This window comes from Lontra canadensis, unplaced genomic scaffold (genome assembly GCF_010015895.1).
Source record: "Lontra canadensis isolate GAN:19392208 unplaced genomic scaffold, GSC_riverotter_1.0 scaffold30, whole genome shotgun sequence".
Lineage (NCBI taxonomy): Eukaryota > Metazoa > Chordata > Mammalia > Carnivora > Mustelidae > Lontra > Lontra canadensis.
The window spans coordinates 15,501,956-15,522,381 of record NW_022631024.1 but is presented as its reverse complement, the minus strand read 5'-3'; the positions used below and the strand labels follow the sequence as shown (position 1 = coordinate 15,522,381).

The following is a 20,426-nucleotide window of genomic DNA, read 5'->3' as shown; positions in this document are numbered from 1 at the left end:
TGTATTAGTTCATTTAAAAAGAGCAGAGTTAAATTGCGAAGGTTGACTACACCCCATGTAGGCGACGATGGGCGGCAACAGGAACTTCTGACCGCTGCTCGTGGGAATGTAAAATGGTATGACCACTTTGGAAGACACACAGGACTTTCTAAAACCCTAAGCATGTGCATACCATGAGACTCAGTCATTTCACTCCCAGGTATTTACCAAAGAGAAATGAAAACATATGCCCACACCAAGATTTGAACTCAAAGGTTCAAAGCGGCTGTGTTCATAATAGCCCAGAACGGGAAACCAGCCAAATGTCCCTCAACCAATGAAAGGATAAACAAACCGTGGTCTCTTCGTGTAATCAAATTCTGCTCGAAAAGAAAGCACAAGAAGCTACCAATGCAGGCAGCCACACAGATGAATCTCACAGACATCACGTCGCACGAAAGAAGCCAGACACAGAAGAGTGCACGTTTATACGGTTCCATTTATAGAAGCTCTGGAACAGGCAGGATTAATCTAAGGTGAAAAGAATCCGAACAGAGGTTGTCTGGAGGCTGGGGAGCTACAAAGCGACTGTCAGGGGAGTCAGAAATGTTCTATAGTGTGATAGGAGTGTGGGCTCCACAGGTATATGGGTTCCTCCAAAGCGCAAAGCAAAGATTTGTGCATTTCAATGTATGTAAATTTTAATCCCTAAAGCCAGCCCAACAGAGAACACTCATCGTTGAGTGGGGGTGGAGACGGGAAGAGGGTACAGACGAACAAGAACGGCAGAACAGGTTTGATATTTGGTGATGGGGATATGCGGATTCACGACACTCCTCTGCAGACTTTGTATATATTTGAAATGTTCCCCGAGAAAAAGATTTTGTTTTTTAATAGCTGTAACTGAGAGCCACAGCCGGCATAAGACAAGGCTATCAAGGCACTGAAAACAGGGGCAAGGATCCCAACTCCCCTTGTGGATGTGTGCACGAAGGGGGTTTTACAAGTTTTATGGACGTCAATTTCTTAGGAAAATAGTTCATCTGCGTCCTTGATGAACTCTAATGATGGACTGTTTTTAGCTCAAGAATTCTAAATTCTAGTCACCCTAAAAAAAATTCCCATACTCATCGACTCGTCAACTTGACCTTGGTCCTTCTTAGGGAAGGAATCCCATGAAATTACCCAGCATTCATCCACAATTCTCAAGGAGAGTGTGGACACCAGCTCTTCTGTCCAGCAGTTTAGGAACCAATCATCCCATGGGGGCCCTTGACTCTGCATTCTGCATGCATCATTCATCATGCCCAACACCCCTCCCTCAGCTACTCCTGCGTTTACCAAGCCTCCCCCTCCCCCCCATAGCCTCCCACTCTCTGAACTCTGCAGTAACTGATTCAGCCAAACCCTCAGCCTTTGCTGACAGACCTGATTGGAATCCTGACTCCCTCCTTTAGCCACAGCGCCTCTCAGACCTTACTTCACCGTCCCCAGGCTCAGTTTCCCCATCTGTAAAACGAGGCATAGAACAACACCATCTCTCCTAGCTGAGGAAGCATCACTATGAGAATGCAGTGGGGTCAGGGAGAGACAGACCCCGCATGGATCCCACGTACATAGCAAAGTCTCAGCAAACACAGCCACATGGCTGCCTGTGTCCCAGTGTGAGGTCCTCAAACTCCAGTTAGATGGAGAAAAGCAAAAATTTTATTCAACATTGGTTCTTTCTTGATTACGTGATAATACATGTTCAATGTAAAAAAAAAAGGGGGGGGACACTAATGATACTGACATTTACTAAGCACTTACTAAGTCCCAGTCCCTGTGCCGAGATGCTTCCTGAGCACTAGCTTGCTGAGTTCTCCCTGGTGTCCAGTCAGTCTCAGACTCACCCACATTTTACAGAGAACATGGAAGCCTAGAGAGGCCGAGTACCTTCCCAAAGACACACAGCCAGTAAGTGGCAGGGCTGGGATGAGCCTAGGTCTGTACAACTCCAGAAACCGAGCTCTTGAGAACCACTCCCTGTGAACTATACGTAGAAATTCCTGATACACAGAAAGAGAAGGGAATTCTACCAGCCGGAGACAGTCATTCCGATTTTTACATATAACCTTCAATACCTTTGTGCGTATTTGTAAGCCTGCCTCTTACACACATGCATACTATTTTATGCAGAATTTCTACTGAAGGGGCACCTGGGTGGCTCAGTGAGTTAAGCCACTGCCTTCAGCTTGGGTCATGATCTCGGGGTCCCGGGATGGAGGCCTACGTTGGGCTCTTTGCTCAGTGGGGAGCCTTCTTCTCTCTCTCTCTCTCTCTCTGCCTGCCTCTCTGCCTCCTTGCGATCTGTCAAATAAATTTAAAAAAAAAAAGAAAAGAAAAAAAAGAATTCCTACTGAAGTATCAATAACATACTATTTTCCACCTGATTCTTTTCACCGAACAACATATGTTGAGCAACCTTCCAGAAGACCAAATGCTCAAGTTCAAAATCATTTTTAATGGCTACAAAGTATTTCCTTTATATGAATGACTAAAAGTGGCCGTGCTCCATCTCAAGTTGCTTGTTTCCAGTTTTAATAAGAAGCAATGTTACCAAGAACACCTCTAGATCCAGAACATTTACACACCAGCTCAGCTGAGGCCTTGGCACATACTCCCATGAGCACAATTACTGGGTCAAAGGCGAGGACATTTGTAAAGACTCTGGAAGCAAGTCCAGTAACCTCATAACTGTCCTCCCCCTCTCCAGACGAGCCAGCCACTCATCCGTCCACCTGCCAATGCTAGGGAAGATGGCCTGCACCCAGTTTTGCTCACATGGAGAATGGACACCGACGGCTCATTGTCTGTAACCCAGGGCAGCCTGCCGAGAGCCCAGCTCTGACTCTGGCTGGCCCCGCCCTCCCCCATCATGGTCTAGTGACCTCAGCTCCCCTCGGTTCCCAACGCTGGACCAGGGCCCCAGCAACCTCTCAAATTCCCCAAATGGGAAATTCTCTCCCATTTGCAGCAACATGAGAACAATAAAGTCGGTGACATCAGTTATCACAAATCAAGCAGCGGTTGGAGAGATGGGCCCTTTATTCTCCAATCTCTGCTCTTCCTTCCTGGCGAGCTGAGGACTGCTCTGTTTCATGGAGAGACAGTAATTGTTCAGGGGAGTGGATTCTGGTCATGTTTCTACCTGGTAGGATAAAATGTGGATCACCTATGTCAATTCCTTCTGTTTTCATTTCCTTTTAGTTGTTTTTTTTTTTTTCTTTTAACCCCAAAGTGGGCGGCCCAGTGGTAGAGGGCGGGGAAGGTGCCAGACCCAGCATCTAGGGTCTAGCCTTTTACCGACGAGGCTGTTCTAGAAGGGTCCGCACTCTGGGAGAGGAAGATTCTCCTGGGAAGTCACCCACCCTGATTCCCCCACACCCCTCAGCAACGCTCAGTGATGTCCTCATCCGGCCTCCTTATGTCCCAAACACTCGGCCAGCTCATGCTGAGGGCCAGGGTCTGTATGGCTAACACACAGACTTGGACCATTTAAGGAGCCAGGGAGTGTCCTCTGAGCTGGAAAGCCCCGGAAAGGACTGTAAGGTTGGCTTTTGTATTTGTTTCCTGTTGCTGCTTTCATCCATTACTACAAACTCAGCATCTTAAAACAACACACACCATTTCTGGAGGTCAGAAGCCCTCAAATCAAGGTATTAGCCGCTTGGCTGCGTCCCTTCTGGAGACTCTCCAGGAAAATTTGCTTCCTTGATTTTTCCAGCTTTGAGAGGCCGCCCGTACTCCTTGGATCGTGGCCATTGTGCATCTAGAAAGCCTCCAGCAGAGAATCTTCCAGTATTTCTCTTGCTACCCTCTGCTTCTCTGCCACAACTCCTCGGACTCCAGCTCCCCTGCTCCCTCTTACAAGGAGGCTTGCGATTATGACGAGCCCATCTGGGTAATCCACGAAAATCTCTCCATCTCCAGATCCCTAACTTAACCGCACATGCAGAGCCCCTCCTGCTGTTCAAGTAACAGATTTACGGGTTCCGTGGATCAGGACACGCACATCTTTGGAGGGTCGTTTATTCTGCGTCCCACAGACTCCATCATCCTGTCTCCGGCAAGAATGGACTTGGGAAAAACCAATTCGGACTACAAACCCAAACATAACAAAGTTGAAGATAAAGAGATCCAAAGAGGGCGCCTGGGTGGCTCAGTGGGTTAAAGCCTCTGCCCTTTGGCTCAGGTCATGATCTCAGGGTCCTGGGATCGAGCCACTCGTCAGGCTCTCTGCTCAGCAGGAAGCCTGCTTCCCCCCTCTCTCTGCCTGCCTCTCTGCCTACTTGTGATCTCTCTCTGTGTCAAATAAATAAATAAAATCTTTAAAAAAAAAAGAGAGAGAGAGAGATCCAAAGACCCCACCTTTTTAAAGATAGAGAAGCCCAAAGAGAAGAGAAGGGAGTCCTTTAAGGTCAGCGGGGAAGATCTGGTGCGAGAGTTACCTGGATATATCATACAGACAGTGACCCCTTCTCTTGTTCACCATTGTAGGCCTTGGGCCAAGTTCAGTGCTGGGCACATGGTAAACATTCAGTAAATCCAGTTCCAACAAGTGGCTGAATAAATGCATTTGAACTCCGTATTGTCTGAGCAGCCCCAGGTCAGGACAAAGCTTCATTTATCTTTATAACCTGTCCCAGAACAATGCCAGGCGTATGATACTCAGCAAGCTCGTGCTGAATGTCAAGCCCACCCAGGCCCCTGTCCCTCTCACTACGACCTGCTGCTGCCCATCTCCCAGAGAAACAGATACGAAGCGAAGCAAGGAACTGATGTGGTTGTTTGGGACACGCAGAGGAGCCGGCCGTATGGAGGAAAGGCTGGCCAGATGGACAAGGGTGTTCATGATTGCTCTCAAGACAGAGGGCAAAGCCCCAGTAAAGACTGAAGGCAAGGGTTTTTGAAATGCCCGCCTCAACTTCTGAGAGTACACACTTATACACACACACACACACACACACACACACACACACACACAAATCTGATATTACTTCCTTTTGCTGAATAAATCATCCCCAAGCCAGTTCCAGGCACAGGGTGTTACTGATGACTGGCCCCATCACTCTGACGCAGGACTGGCTTCCAAGATGCAGAGGAAGGGCTGGGGATGTATATGGAGGTCTCCTTGATACCTCTTCTCCCAGCCACCTGCCCATCCACAGCTGCAGGCAGCAAGCCAGAGATGGATGCCTTCTTGTAATGAATCGATACTCCTGCATGGCTTCCTCTATCATTCCCAGGACCCACTGTACATCATCACTCACCATCCTGAAACCCCACCAGGACAGGGTGCTCTCAGCAGGATAACCATCTCAAGACCCACCTTCCAGCGGGACAGAGTGAGGTGATAGGTCAGGGCAGGAGAGGGTAGGACACCTGACATGTCCCCATGAGAGTTTACCAACTGAAAGGGGTCACCTGAGACCCTCCTGATCTCCTTCTTTCACCCAGTCCAGGCAGGGCTGGCTCTGACAAAAAGCTCTGATCACCTTACATCTTAGCATGCTGCTCTTCAAGCATGATATTGATGATGATGATGGTGGTGGTGGTGATGTTGTCACCGATGTTGATAATGATGGTGGTGGCGGTGATGCTGACATTGATGTTGATGGTGGTGATGGTGGTGGTGATGTTGATGGTGGTGGTGATGGTGGTGATGTTGACATTGATGTTGATGATGGTGGTGGTGGTGATGTTGACATTGATGTTGATGGTGGTGATGGTGATGGGGGTGGTGGTGATATTGACATTAATGTGTTCCTTGACTTGTAAACACAGAAGCACTCCAGTTCTGTGCCATTATCACAGGGCCTTCTCCCTGTGCGGGCTCTGTGTCCCCCCTTCTTACCATGGCACCAGCCATATAGGATTAAGGGTCCACTCTACTCCAGTACGAACTTATCCTAACTAATTACATCTTCAGTGATCCTATTTCCAAATAAGGTCATATTCTGAGCTTAGGGCAAGAATTTCATGAGGACACTACTCAACCTAGAACAATGTCAAGTCCACTTGCTTGGCTCCAAAGCCTATACCCTTTGCCACCAGCTATGCTACCTCCAAAAACCACAGTGGGGATGGAGATGGTATTTTAATAGGATTAACTGTTTTAATATGAAGTAAGCATCAGGTATTGTTCTATGCACTTGGCACACATTCACTTAGAAAAAAAAAAAAAAAAGAAAAACATCAACAAAAGAAGTGGACTGTTTGTTATCCCCATTTCACAGATGAGAATTTGAAGCCCAGGGAGGTGATCTGACCTGCCCAAGGTCTTACAACATGGAAGCTTTGGAGGTGGGATTCAAAGCTGGTCTGTCTCGCCCCATGTTCAAGAACTCAGCCGCTGTCAAGCTGCAGATACTCAGAAATAGTCCCCTTGTTCCCTAGTCCCTCGTTCTTGTTTCTGGGGGGGAAGGGGGGTGGAGAGAGGCTCGTGACCAAAGGTGGGCACTTGCCAAACAGCTGGGCAGACATGGCGTGCAGTTCCTCTGAGCAGGGCCCGCCGGCAGGCTGCAAAAATCATTAAACCCATGACCTTGGCTCCACTTGTACCGCCCTTGAGCATCTGAGCCCCAGAAGCCTGGCCCGGAACCATCTCTCCTTGGGTAGATTTTTTCCATTCCACCCGAGGAGGGTGGGGAGCCTCTGGGACATGGGAGGCTCACGCACAGGCTCACACCCAGCTCCGCACCCAGGTGATGTCCCAGCCCCATCCCCAGAATCCTGTGCCCCAGTGGAATCAGTCAGGGCCACAACCAGGCACCAGAGGTCCAGCCTTAAAAAGACTTCAAGTCATGGACCCTTCCCGGGGCCTGCCCTTTCCGCCTCCTCCTGGAAAGCAGGGCTTGAATCCGGGACCATTTCTGGATTCGCACCTGCCCCCCTCCTCCAGCTGCAGGGCCCCCGGGCAGGGTCCCACAGTCTGCCACCATTGTGGGCAAATGGGGTCCCCTCTCTGGGACACAGTCTTCCCATTTCTAAGGCAGGGACTGGAGAAAATGAAGTCCAGCCAATAGAATTCCAACAGTTCCTGAGCCGGGGGCTGGGCGAATGCGAGTCCCTTGAAAACACCCATGGAGGACGGACAGGGTGGGGAAGGAAGCCACGGGCAAGTGGCTCTGTCCAAAGAACGAAAATGACCCCAGAACCTTCTTCCACCTCCTCCTTCATGTCCAAGAGTCCAGAACCCGACGCTCCTGAAGGCCGTCTCAGGAGGGCCCCTTGCCTTGAACACCCAACGGAACCACATCCAGCCCTGAGTGTCCACATCAGCCAGTCTCTGCTGTCTTCAGCGAGAACTTCATATCCACACTCCTGGCAGCCTCTGAGCCATTGTCTCCACTGTTCCCTCTGCCTGGAGTGCTCTTCCCCAAGCTGTCCACCCTCTCCCCTATCCTCTCCTACCTCAGCTCCTCTCCACCTCAGCTTGAACATCACACCTATATCCCCAGGGCCCCTTTGTACCAGGACCACACTGTGGCTAATGAACTTGGCTCTTTGCTGTGGGCCAGGCTGGACTGAAGGCAGCAGGGCAAGCTGGCTTTTGCCTGGCCCATGGTCATCCTTCGAGAATCACCTATTGAGCAAATAAATAATGGGGGTCGGTCAGGGTCCCTGGGGACCAGACTAATGCCCCCAGCCCAAACCAGCCCCTTCAGGCAGACCCCTGACGTCCTTACCTTGCCACTCCTCCTCCCAAGGGCATCCCCAACCTGTCTTGCTCTTTGCACCCCTGTCCTGCACAGACTCATGCCTGGAAAGCCCAGGCAGGGACACTGCCCTTGGAGCAGGTGCCATCAATGACAGGGAGGCACCTAATCCAGCTGATAGCTCGCAGGCAGCTCAGAACCCCCAGCCTCCACAGAGAGAAGCACAGGGCCATGCCACAGGGTGGGACTCTCCGCTCGGAGCAAAAACTAATCTGATCTATTTCACTGTGAGAGGCTTGTTAACAGCAATGTGGCCCGGGGGTGGCCGCGCTGGCACGCGCGCACACACACACACACATCTGCAGCCAGAGGTCGAGCTGCCCCAGCTCACAGGCCACGCTGTGAGCTGGACGTTGGCCTGCCTCCATCCTTGGCCCCGACCACCTAACCCTCCTCTTCCCAGAGCCAAGCCGACAGTGTCCCTGGCCGCCCAGAGAGGATGCTCAAACTCACTAACCATCAGTCACAGGTGAATTGAAATGGGACACCATTTCACACCTAGCAAACTAGCAAAAAAGGGAAGAATGATGTGCCCGGATGCCAGCGAGGTGTGACGTGGGGGAAAAACGCAGTCTCGTCTTCTGCTGATAGGATGGCAGGATGGTACTGCATCTCTGGAGGACAGTTTAGTAATAGGTATCAAAATTTAAAATGCTCATGTGCTTTAACAAAGCAACTGCATTTCTGAAAATCTACCATACAGATATGTTGGCAAATGTGTATGTGTTTTGTTGTCAAGAAACTGAAAGCAGGGCGCCTGGGTGGCTCCGTCCATTAAGCATCTGCCTTTGGCTCAGGTCATGATTTCAGGGTCCTGGGATCGAGTCCTGCATCAGGCTCCCTGTTCAGCAGGGAGCCCGCTTCTCCCTCTGCCTCTGCCCCTACTCCTGCTTTCTCTCTCTCTCCTTCTCTGTCAAATAAATAAATAAATAAATAAAATTTTAAAAAGTAAGAAAGGAACAAAAAGCAATCTGTCTTCCACAATAAGGGAATGGCTAGATAAATCAAGATAGGATTAAGATAAATGAAGACCCCTTCTATCACATCTTATGTGGTGCATTACTATTTCCTAACATGGAAAGTTATCTGGTGTATCATGTAGGGAAGGAAGGCAAGTTGCAAAATAGTATGTGTTGAATAAGTCCATTTTTTATGTAATAAAAATTAAGTATATATATATATATATATGAGAATTACACACACACACACACACACACACACACAGTCTGGAAGGATACAAAACGATTAAAAGCATTTGTATCCCTTGAGAGTCATACTATTAGAATATTTTATAAGTGTGTATCAATTTTATAATTTGGGGCCGGGCTGGCTCAGCCAGTGGGAACATGAAGCTCTTGATCTCAGGGTCATGCGTTCGAGCCCCACGTTGGGTGGCAAAGATTACTAAAAAAGTAAATCAATAAACTTAAAACAAACAAACCAACAAAAAAGTCCGCAATTTGGGGAGAAAACTTAAGAATTTAAGCTGTTAACCAAAGGAGCTAACTCAGCCCCGATGCCAACACTTGACAAAGGGCACACAGAGAGAACGTGCCCTACTGATATGACACGCTCAAACAAAATGCAAAATTCCCCAAACAAAACACTGGCCAACGGGATCCAGCTGGATATGAAAGAATCATCCGTGACCGAGGGGGGCTTATACAGGGAATGTGGAAGTCGTTAAAAATGAAGGAATCCCATCAATAGGTCAGCAGGAGAAAGAGCTTACAAATATTTCAACAAAGCCAGAAAGCTATTGGCTAAAATTCAGCACCACTCCCTGTTCGGGATTATTCTTTGTTTTGTTCTGGGGTGGTGTTTGGTTTTTGGGTTTTGGGGGTTTTTTTGTTTTGCTTTGCTTTGTTTCTACCCTTAGTAAACTAGGAATGAAAGCCTCATCTTCATTCCCTTGTTGAAGAAAACCTCAAACCGAGAGCCAACATCACACAGCAGCGCCCGATAAGAAGCAAGGCAAGAGTGATCACAGCCGTCTCTTGTGTTTTCGTCACTGTTCTGAAAGTTCTGGCTGATAAATAACACAAGACATTTCAAACAAGTGAAATATATGATTGGAAAAGGGGAGATGATATTATTATCTGGACAGGCTATGGTTGCCAGCCTAGGAAACTCAAGCCATTACCCCCAAAATTAGAAATAGTTAAAAAAAAAAAAAAAAAAAGCTAACAAAACTTCACTAAGAACATTGGAGACAAAATAAATATATGAAAATGAATTGCTTTCCAACATACCAACAATACTCATTTGCAAAAAATGTAATGGAAAAAATTTCCTAATCAAAATAGTAACAAAAAACAAAATACTTAGAAATGATCTTTAAAAGAAATGGGTGGAACCTATAAGGAAAAAAAAATTATAAATCTTTACAAAAGGAAATAAATATGCAGACAAAGGAAGAGGCATCCGTCCTAGATGGAAATGACTGAATTTTTTTAAATGACAGTTTTCCCCAAATTGATATTTCATACAGTTCCAAGCAAAATCACAGTAGGAATTTTGTGGGGGAAGTTGACTAAGTTTTTCTGTTTGTCATCTGAAAGGATACATGTTTAGGAATATTTTGAAAATAAAGAAGAGGAATCAAAAGATATAAGGGACTGGCCTAAGTCATTCTGCAAATAAAGTCGTCTGTAAGACTAAAGGCAAAAGAAGGGACTCTAGTTAGTAAAGTTGTTTCCCGTGGGGAAACCAGTTAACAATGCTAAAACCACTTCTCCGCATACTGGACCAGAACCATTAAGTAAACCCATGGCTGATGGTGGGTGGTGGGAGCAGGTCTGTCACGGTTGGAGTGGGAGGTCATGATAAGCAATAAGAGGCGGCTGGAATGATCTACAGGACAATAAAATCAGAGTTGGAGACATCAGTAGGAACGTCCAGCTTAATACAGACACAGACAGCAACATACAGAAATACTTCTAGTTGCAATTATATACACAGGTTACCTCTACAGCATCCCTTCCTCGCTCTGCCAGCTAAAGGTCTCAAAGCAGTGACATCCCAGTATATCAGCACTCAGATCCTACTTCCTAGTCCCATTTTTGCATAAAAAGAGCCGGGGATTCTTGGATAAATTTCTAGATCTAGGATCAGGGCAGGAAATATACAAGATGAGTCTTGAACATCTTGTAGTGCCGGAAAATAAGACAGTGCTTTAAAACACACACACACACACACACACACACACACACACACACACACACAATGGGAGCACATCAAAGGCTTGCAGAAGCCAGCAGAAAGATCTGCCAATGACCAAAAAACTGAGGAACAAAATAAAGTAGGATTGGCTAGTAGTGTTGGGTCATAACCCAGAGAGCAAAATAACTATCCATGAGTCTATACTGAGACACAGAAATAACAGAATAGATGGGGAGAAAGAGAAAACTCTCTGATGAAAAATTCCTTAACGATTTACACCAATTCTCTACCCTCAGCAAGGTGGAGCACAACATCCACTTCTTAAATGTGGGCCGTACATAGTGACTCTTCCAAAGAGGATGGTATAGGGGCACCTGGGTGGCTCAGCTGATTAAACATCTGCCTTCGGCTCAGGTCATGATCTCCAGCTCCTGGGATCGAGCCTGGGATCGAGTCATGTTCCCTAATCAGCGGGGAATCTGCTTCTCTCCCTCCCTCCCTGCCCTTCCCCATGCTCATCCTCTCTCTGTCTCTCCCAAATAAATAAATAAAATCTTAAAAAAAAAAACACACACACAAAGAGGACAGTTTAGAAATTGAGAAAGAGAAGAGGAACTTCAGAGTGGAGACAACTGACAACCTCAGCCATGGGACCAAGGTCAACATCAACTGTGACGGTCATACTGACAGTACGTACCCTTGACAGAACATAATGAGAATGACATTGCTCCTCTGTAGTCTTCCTCTCCCGTCACCCAGTCTACCTGGAGAAAAACGCTGGACAAATTATGACAGAGGGACAAAAACATCTGAGTGATTCTCATCAAAACTGTCCATGTCATCAAAGCAAAGTCTGAGAAATGGTCACAACCAAAGGAGCCTAAGGGGACACGGCAACTAAATGTCATGTAGGATCCTGGATGGGCTCAGGAAATGGACATTAAAGGAAAACTGAGAAAATCTGAATAAAGAATGAACATTAGCTAATAATAACACATCAATATTGGTTGGTTAATTGTGGTAAATGTACTACGTTAATTTAAGATGTTAGTAAAGGAAAACTAGGTGTTGGGCATATGGGAACTTCTGTACAATCTTTGCAATAAATCTGTAAATCTAAAATAGAACTGTGCTAAAATTAAAAGTTCATTTAAATAATTTTTTAAGATTTTTAAAAAAATTTTTTAAGTCATCTCTATACCCATCATGGGGCTCGAACTCCCAACGCTGAGATCAAGAGTCACATACCCCAACAACTGGGGCCAGACAGGTGGCCCTAAAAAATTTTTTGACCATGAACTGATGAATGGATAAATATATGGTACATGTATATATGGGATGGAATATTATGGAATACTGGAATATTATCCAGCCATAGAAAGGAAATCCTGCCATTTGCAATAGCACGGACGGACCCTGAGGGCGTTGCGCTAAGTGAAATGAGCTAGACAGAGAAAGACAAATACTGTGTGATCTCACATCTGGGATCTAAAAAAGCCAAACTCAGATACAGAGAGTAGAGTGGTGGTCACCAGGGACAGGGGGACAGGAGACATGGGATAGAAACTCTCATTTGGAAAGTAAATGCATTCTGGAGATCCAATGTACTGCGTGGTGATTACAGCTAATACTGTGTCATATACTTGAACGGAGTCAAAGAGCAGGTATTAAATGTTCTCACCCCAAAAAATAAATGGTGATTAAGTAACAAAGAGGTGTTAGCTAATCATCTTGCAATATATAAATGTATCAAGGCAACTTGTGCCACACCTTAAACTAACCCAATATTCTGGGTCAATTACATCTCAGGAAAGCTAGGGGAAAACTAAAAAAGAAAAAAAAAAAAAGGTAGACGCATTAATTGGTTGACTGATTGATTTAAAGGAAGCTCATGGAGACCAGCATGGGGCTTGAACTCATAACCCTGAGATCGAGACCTGAGCTGAGATCAAGAGTCAGATGTTTAACGGACTAAGTCAACAGAAACAATTTTTTAAAGAAAAAGAAAACAATTTTTTAAAGAAAAAAGAATATGAGGAAGAGAGTGCCTTATTAATACATATTATAAAACCAAATAATGAATATAATATGTTCTTGGCACAGAGTTGCCATATAACAAAACAGAATGGGAAGCCCAGATAAATTCTTAATAGATAAAGTAATTTGAGATAAAGGCAGGATCCAAATAAATGGAAAAAAAAACAACAACAAAAAAGAGGACTGTTTGATAAAATGTATCTGAACAATGATCCCATCCTGGAAGAATTACATTAGATTATTTTTTACACCAAATTTAAAAAAAAATTTCAGGTTAAATATTTAAATATAAGGAGAAAACTAGTAGAAAAAACTAAAACATGTACCTAACTGATTTTGGGATGGGGGGAAAAAAGTCCTTCTAAGCGTGTAGGTGAGGAAATTACAAAGGGAAAAAAAGTCAATAGATTGTGCTACATAAACATTTAAAATTTCAGACCACCAGGAAAAAATAAATAAATAAATAAATTTCAGACTGCTAGGAATTACAAACAATACTAAAAGGCAACAATCAAGAAAAACACTAACCACGTAACAAAAAACAGTTAATAGCATCAATATGAAAGTCCTCATACTGACTGATAAGAAAATTACTAAAACCCTAACGGGAAAACAAGTAAAGTCACTGACAATTTGCCAAAGAAGAAATTCACACCAAAAATAAAAATCTAGTGAACATTTGAAAATGCACTGAACCAGGGTGCCTGGGTGGTGGCTCAGTAGTTGGGCGTCTGCCTTTGATTCAGGTCATGATCCCAGAGTCCTGGGATCGAGCCCCACCTCGAGCCTCACATCAGGCTTCCCGCTCTGCGGGATGCCTGCTTCTCCCTCTCCCCTGGTTGTGTTCCCTCTCTCACTGTATCTCTCTCTGTCAAAGAAAGAAAATGCACTGAACCTCCCTAAAAATTTAAATGTTTTCTGTCTTTTGAATTAGGAGGGAAAAAATGGTTTTTATCTTAAATTCCCGGTGTTGGGGACGGCTGCTCTGAAGCTGTCCCTCAGAACTTTCTGGTAGAAGTTGAAACTCCTCAAACATTTTGGAAAACAAATTGAAGAGTTGCCCAGTGTGTTAAAAATGGCCTAGGAAGCTTCGAGAAGCTTAACCCTGAAGAAAAACCAGAGAGAGAAAGATTTGCACATGAGAGTGATTTTTGCAACATCTTAACAATGAAAACCTGAAAATGGGCTCTTTTCAGCCAGAATGAAACCATTGACAAAATGTTCACTTTCTGGTTTGGAAACATACCACTTTTTTCATTGAAAAACTTTAGGGTTATTTCCAAAGCACAGGTCCTGGTTTCTCTCCGAACACTTGCAGTCCAGAGCCACTGACCGTGCCCCACGAAGACTGGTCCTTGGGGTTTAGGATGGGGTTTTCCTTTAAGAAAGCCCTCATTGCCTACAGCCTCGGGGGCCTCGACAGTCAGCTAAAACCCCCGTTTCTGAAGTTCCTCTTCCATGAAAGGGAATTCCACTGGCCGATTCAAACCTAAACCACAGTCCAATCCCTGCTCGGAACCCCTCAGTGGCGGCTCACAGCCCATAGAAGGAAATCTAAGTGCTCCAAACCCCCAGGCCTGACGTCAGAGCCTGGACCAGTCTTGCCTTTCCCACCTCCCCATTTCTCTCCTCCTACGCTTCCCCCAGCACCTGTCCACATGTGTCGGCCACTCCCCAGCAAGCACCATGTGCTCAGGGAGCCCACCACCCCGCTGCCTTGCCAGCACCGAGCATCCACCAGGCAGATACTCAAAAGCTGTGTTCGAACCCTGCCCCAACACTGCTTCGTCCTCGGAGAAACTTCGGTCAGCGCCCTCCCTTGCTGACCCGTCGTCAGGAGCTGGTACCAGAGCCAGCACGTGACACATTCTGCTGGCCACCTGGCCTGTCCCCAGCAGGATGCCTGCCTCTTACAGGGAAGCCTGCCCCGCTTCACACTGGGGGCCTCACAAAGGCTGTGCACGCAGAACCCGTTCACTAAACACGGAGGTGCCCCTCTGCACTTGGACCTGGATGGTTTGGGGAACAGGGCAGGAGGACTGGCGATTTTGACTCATAGAGGATGCAGTGAAGGTCAGAGGGTTGGTCGCTTACCAGCTAGGCATCCAGAGAAGGGAGGAAACGCTTGGGGGATGGGAGGCTGGCTTCAAGGAAGCCGACAGTTAGAGGGCGCCCGGGGGTGGGTGTGGGGGGGACGACACATCCCTCAGGAGCTCCAGCCTGGGCCCTGGGACAGTAAATCTGGCTCCAGCAGGCTGCTCTCCTGCCCTGCCACTGTAGCCAAGCATTTTGGAGACAAGTGTGGGTTATAGATCAGAAATGACATCACCCTGGCAGGTGGCTCTGGGTAAGCCCCATCTGAGTCCTGAGCCTCAGTTTCTCCATCTGTAAGAGAAGGGGGTGGACTGATCTCTCAGCTCTTTCAGTGTGGTGTCTTTGGAAGCCCAAGAATGATCCAGAAAGGACTGGGGGGATGGAGGGTGACCTGTGTCTGAGCTGAAGCCCCACAACCCCCCCCCAGCTTTGTTGCCCCAACCAGGAGGTAGAAGCTATCCTTTCGTTCCCAAAAATATTTTTCTAGACCTGTCCCCCAGGCTCTGGGCTTTGAGCCGCAGAGCCCTACAGAACCCTGAACTCCTGGAAGCAGAAGGACCTCCGAACCCAGCCTGAGGACTGCATCAGATTAAATCACACCCACGTTGCCCATTTTGCAAAACTCTGTAATGCTGTTGTGATTAATAAAGGCACTTCTTCTAAAAAGGCTTACTATCTCACATAGCCTTGGTTCAAGGCGTGTTTTCTCAGCCTGAGGCGCTCTGTAGTACCATTTTGCAAGGAATCTGCCGTTTTTATTTCATGTTCTGGCTTTACTTTTTACATTTTTTACTTTTTGTAAAAAGTAACGCTATTGTTCTTGATAGAGAGGCGGCTGGATGGAGAGACGTTCGATAAAGCAGACAGTAAAATATTCATCCCAGGATCTGGGTGGCGGGCAGACAGGTGTTCAATGTACTTCCCTCCCTCCCCCCATTTTGCTGGAAACCTGAAATTTTTCATCAAAAACTGCTGGCAAAAAAGCCGCCCTGCTCCTCAGAAGGTCGGAGGTCTGCGGCAGGACTCAGCAGCTGTTTCCCTGACGCTCCCTCCGCACAGCGGGGGCTCCCAGGGACCCTTTCGGGGCCCTGCGGCTAACACGGAGTCGAAACACAAGCGGCTGCGAGGGGACCAGGCCGTGAGAATCGGGGAGGTGGAGGCCACCTGGACGAGCTGCGGTTTTCCCAGGGAAAACAGGTCAGGGGTAAATCGAGGCAGGGGCGGGTCTCTGCCTGCCTCTGGGGGCTCTTTTGGCCTCTGCAGCCCGTGCTGGGAGCAAATTCTAACAATTAACACAAAGTAAAAACGCAAACGCTGCACGGCCCGATCACTGCCAAGCCCTGCGCACGAACGTGTCTCGGCGAGTGTCGGGGGCAGTTTCTCCTCTGGTTTCGTTAATGAGGAAGGCGAGGCTCGGGAAGGTGAGGTCACCTGCCCAAGTCACACAGGTGTGGCGGCCCAGCATCCGAACGCGGTGCCGCCGCTCTCGGTCGCTAGCCCGACTGCGCGTCCGGCTACTCCCGGAGGCGCGGGAGAGGGAGATACCGCGAGGTCCCCGGGGCCAGCAAGGGGCAGCTGCCCCAGGTGCGGGGTCCGCGGGCGCGAGCGCGTCCGGAAGGCGCCCCCGCCCGGCGGAACAGCGCACCGACGTCCAGGTGCGCCCCGGGCGCGACCACCGGCGGGGTGCGGGTGAGCGCCCCAGGCCAGGGAGCGCGGGGCGGCGGGGTGAGGGCACGCGGGGACGCTACCTGGGTCGTGGAAGGGCACCAGCGCGTAGTTGGCGATGGCCTGGCTGCGGCGGCTCAGGCTACTCTCCAGGATGCGCGAGGCGCCGTCGAGCACCTGCACCAGGTCGTCCCACATGGAGCCGGTGACATCGAAGACGATGGCCAGGGTGGCGTCCCCCGTGGGAAGGGGCAGCGCCGGCCTGGGCTCAGCGAGCACCGCCGCCGCCGCCGCGGAGACCGCCATCAGCACCCGCAGGAGCGGCGCCCGGGGCATCGTGCTGAGCTGGGGCGACCGGCGGCTGCCGCAGCGGTGGAGGCGCGCGGGTCGCAGCGAGCGCGACGGTCCCGGACTCCCAGCGGCCGCCCAGCGCGCAGCGGCAGCGCGGCGTCTCGCTCGCTCGTGCGGGACGCGGGCTCGCGGCGGGTCCCCCTGCTGGGAGCCCAGGGCGGGTCCTAGAGCCCACCCCGTTCAGGGTCACGGCCCGCCTCCTCCGCTCCCCCCACCGTGACTCAAATTTTCCCGGCCCCGCGGTTCGCCAGTCCAGACCCGAGGTTAGCGGAGGACGCGGGGCGGACGGCAGTGGGGAGCTGGGGCGGCGGCCAAGGCGGCGAGGGCTGGGGACGCGCGGGACGCCGCGGACACCTGCGCCTCCCGCGGAGGGCGCGCCCCGCTGTGGGGGTGGAAGAGGGAGGGGCGACGCGACGGACCCTGTCCAGGAGGACTGGCCACAGCGGGCCTTGGCTTTTGCTGCTCTCTCCCCCCATACCCCTACACTGCTCCCCTCCCCGACACACACAGAGACTTTAAAAGGTCTTTTCTTTCCACAGGGGGTCTGTGCTTCCCAAGTACTGCAATTATTAGGGTCATAACCAAGTACCCTAAGCTAAGCACCTACTACGTGCTAAGCGTGTTTACAGTTATTATTTCCTCCCCTGCTCGCTGCAACCCTAGAGGGAAAGCACTAACACTAAACCCATTTTACAGATGGACAAACAGGTTCAGTCAGCAGCAAACTGAATGGGAAGTCATTTGCCCAAAGCCACTCAGCTCTCAAGTGGCGGAGACAAGGCTAGAAGCCATAGTTACAGAGATTCCAAAGCTCCTGGGCTCTGCTGGCTCCCCTAAGTGTTGGAAGACATTGTCAGGAGTCACCTGGTGACTCGGGGCGATGGAGGCTGCCCCTCTGCCCAGCTGCCCCACCAGATCCCGTGACTGCATGTGAAGGTTACAGGGCATGTGTGACGGGTGTGTCTTGGTTCCCCCAGTTAGCTCCCAGTTCCCAGCCCTGTCCCTGCCACAGGGAGGGAACTCACTAAATGCTGCCCGAAAAGATAAGAGAGAGTGAGCCTGCCTGGTTTTGAGAGCCATGGGAGAGAGGGCGGCTCGCTCCCCACCTCAGGCCCTCCCCCGAGAGAACCATGCTCACAGGACAGGGACAGCAGCCCCCTAGACACAGCAAAGGGCTTTGGGTCTATACCTGGTTGTTGTTATGGGGCGGGGGGATTTCTCCAGCCCCTGCCCCTTCAGACCCCGCAACCAGGAGGAAGTCGCCCCCTCCCAACCCATATGTCCTCCTTCCCCTTCAGTCTCAGCTCATGTCCCATCTCTGATCCCTTGTCCCAGCATGGACCACACTATCATCAGTGTCATGTCATGTCTGTAGGTCTGTCCCTTCCACCCTGAACTGTGAGCCCCGGGGCAGCAGAGACCCAGTGCCTGGCACACTCCAGGTGCCCGAGGAAGGTCGGTCACCTGAATGGGTCACCTGAATAGGTCAGCTTCTAGCTGGGCACTGGCAATGGTGTGGGGCAAGGGGGCGGCCTCCCTGGGTGTGTTCAGGGACTCACTGCTAGACCAGGGCAAGGCCCCTGTGTCAGAAGGGCTGGGGTCCAGGAGAGAGGATCTTCTCAGAGCTCGCTGGCTCATGGGGTGTGGTGGGATCCAGGTGCCCGGGGCCACACGAGAGTAGAACTCATGGCCATGTTCACCGGAAGTCAAGTCACCTGCATTTCTGAACACTGGCTCTTTAAATCTCCCTGGGCTAAGGCTGTGATTGGCCCCAGAGCCTGGGCAGGGCTGGGCCAGCTGTTGGAGAGAGAAGAGAGGCTCCAGCTGTGGAAAAGCAAAGTCGAACAGGAGCCAGGATCAGGCAGGGCTCACAGACGGTGACATTTCAGGCACAGTGTGGGGAACTTTGGGAACAACTCCTTCAGTCATTCACTCCAGGGACATTGGCTGAGCCTAAGCTGGGTGTCAGGCACTCTGCTAGGCACTGTTGGGGGAGGGGGGACATACAGATGCAGAAGACATGCTTCCTACCCTGGGGAGAAGAGACAAGTAAACAAATAATTCTAAGTCAATGACATAAGTGCTAATAGAGGAATTACCAAGAGCTTTGGGAGCTCAGAGGAAGGAGGAGCTGAGCCTAAGGGGTCACTGGAGGTCACAGAGTGAGCCTGAGAAGGCTTGAAGAACAAGAAGGGAAGGGCATTAGGGGAGCGGGAACAGCATGTGCAAAGCAGGGGGCGAGTGGGCAGGGAGGCACCACGAGACACCCACTGCTAGCCCCATGTGACTGGAAGGTGATGGCAGAAAAGGGAACAGAGGCCGGATCCCAAAGGACCTTAAATGGTTTGCGAAGAGCGTAGGATTTCTCCAAAGGCACTGGGACAGGGAAGCAACCTGACCCAATTTGCATTTCAGAAAGGTCACAGCACAGAAGTTCAGAGGGGAGAACTTGCAGACACCAAGAAATTATAAACCTACTCCCCAAGGACGTGAGAGCAGAGCTGACCCCAAAGAAAACAAGATGCTTCTCCTTGGGCTGACCCCAAAGGCATGTGGGATCATGGGTTTGAGTCCTGAAATAGCCTTGTAAACTTGACCAAGGCCCTCCCCCTCTCTGGTTCTTGGTTTCCCCATTTGTAAAATTATTTGAGGTGGAGGGGGGCTAATAGGAGGACCTCCAATGGTTCTTGCCACCCACCACTCTAGACACACCTGCAGGAATCGCTTGGCGGCACAGGAAGGATTCAAAAAAAGGTCTGAGCTCATCAAGATAAAGCCTCCCCACCTGCCATGGGAGAGAGCCTGGGGGCGGGAGGCACCTGTCATTCTGTCCAGGGTGGCCAGGTTTACTGCCCCAAGCATGGGCCTCTCCAAGTCCTCAGGGCTTAGCAAGAATGTAACTATGGTCACCCCAAGTGAGCAAGGCCCCAGGTCCCAGCAAGAGCGCTGAAGGCCCAGAGGAAACAACCCAGCCTTATCAATTTCCATCCTACCATCTCGACCTTCCAAGCCACCTGGGAGCCCGCATTTTTGAACTTAAGATAATCCACATTTTTTCCCTATTTCCAGAAGGAGCGGTCTCAGAGGAGCTGTTTTTGTTTCCTAACATAACCACATGTTTGCTGTGGAGAGCACGGTGGGCCTGGCCCGTCCACTTGCAGGAAGCGTGCACTGTTACTGCTCACCCCACCGCCCTCCGCCATCCAGGCTTGGCCATCCAGTCCCGTCCACTGTGTCTACACTGGGGATCCAAGACCAAATGGGGGGCTGAATCAAAACCTAGGCCTCTGGACACTTGGCCGGTCAAAGAAAAGTGGCCCCTCCCTACCAATGGGCCTTCCTTATGCTTCCTTTTGTCCCACTCCCTAAATGCATCCT

At 49.6% G+C, this 20,426-nt stretch overlaps 1 protein-coding gene across 1 annotated transcript in view; it reads right to left on the bottom strand.

Moving 5' to 3' along the window:
- The window catches only part of HMCN2 (hemicentin 2), a 144,705-nt gene extending 127,672 nt beyond the window's left edge, over positions 1 to 17,033 (bottom strand). Inside the window, 1 exon segment of the mRNA XM_032866090.1 lies at positions 16,781 to 17,033. Coding sequence (XP_032721981.1) covers positions 16,781 to 17,033 — 253 coding nt within the window.
- Positions 17,034 to 20,426: the final 3,393 nt, after the last annotated feature.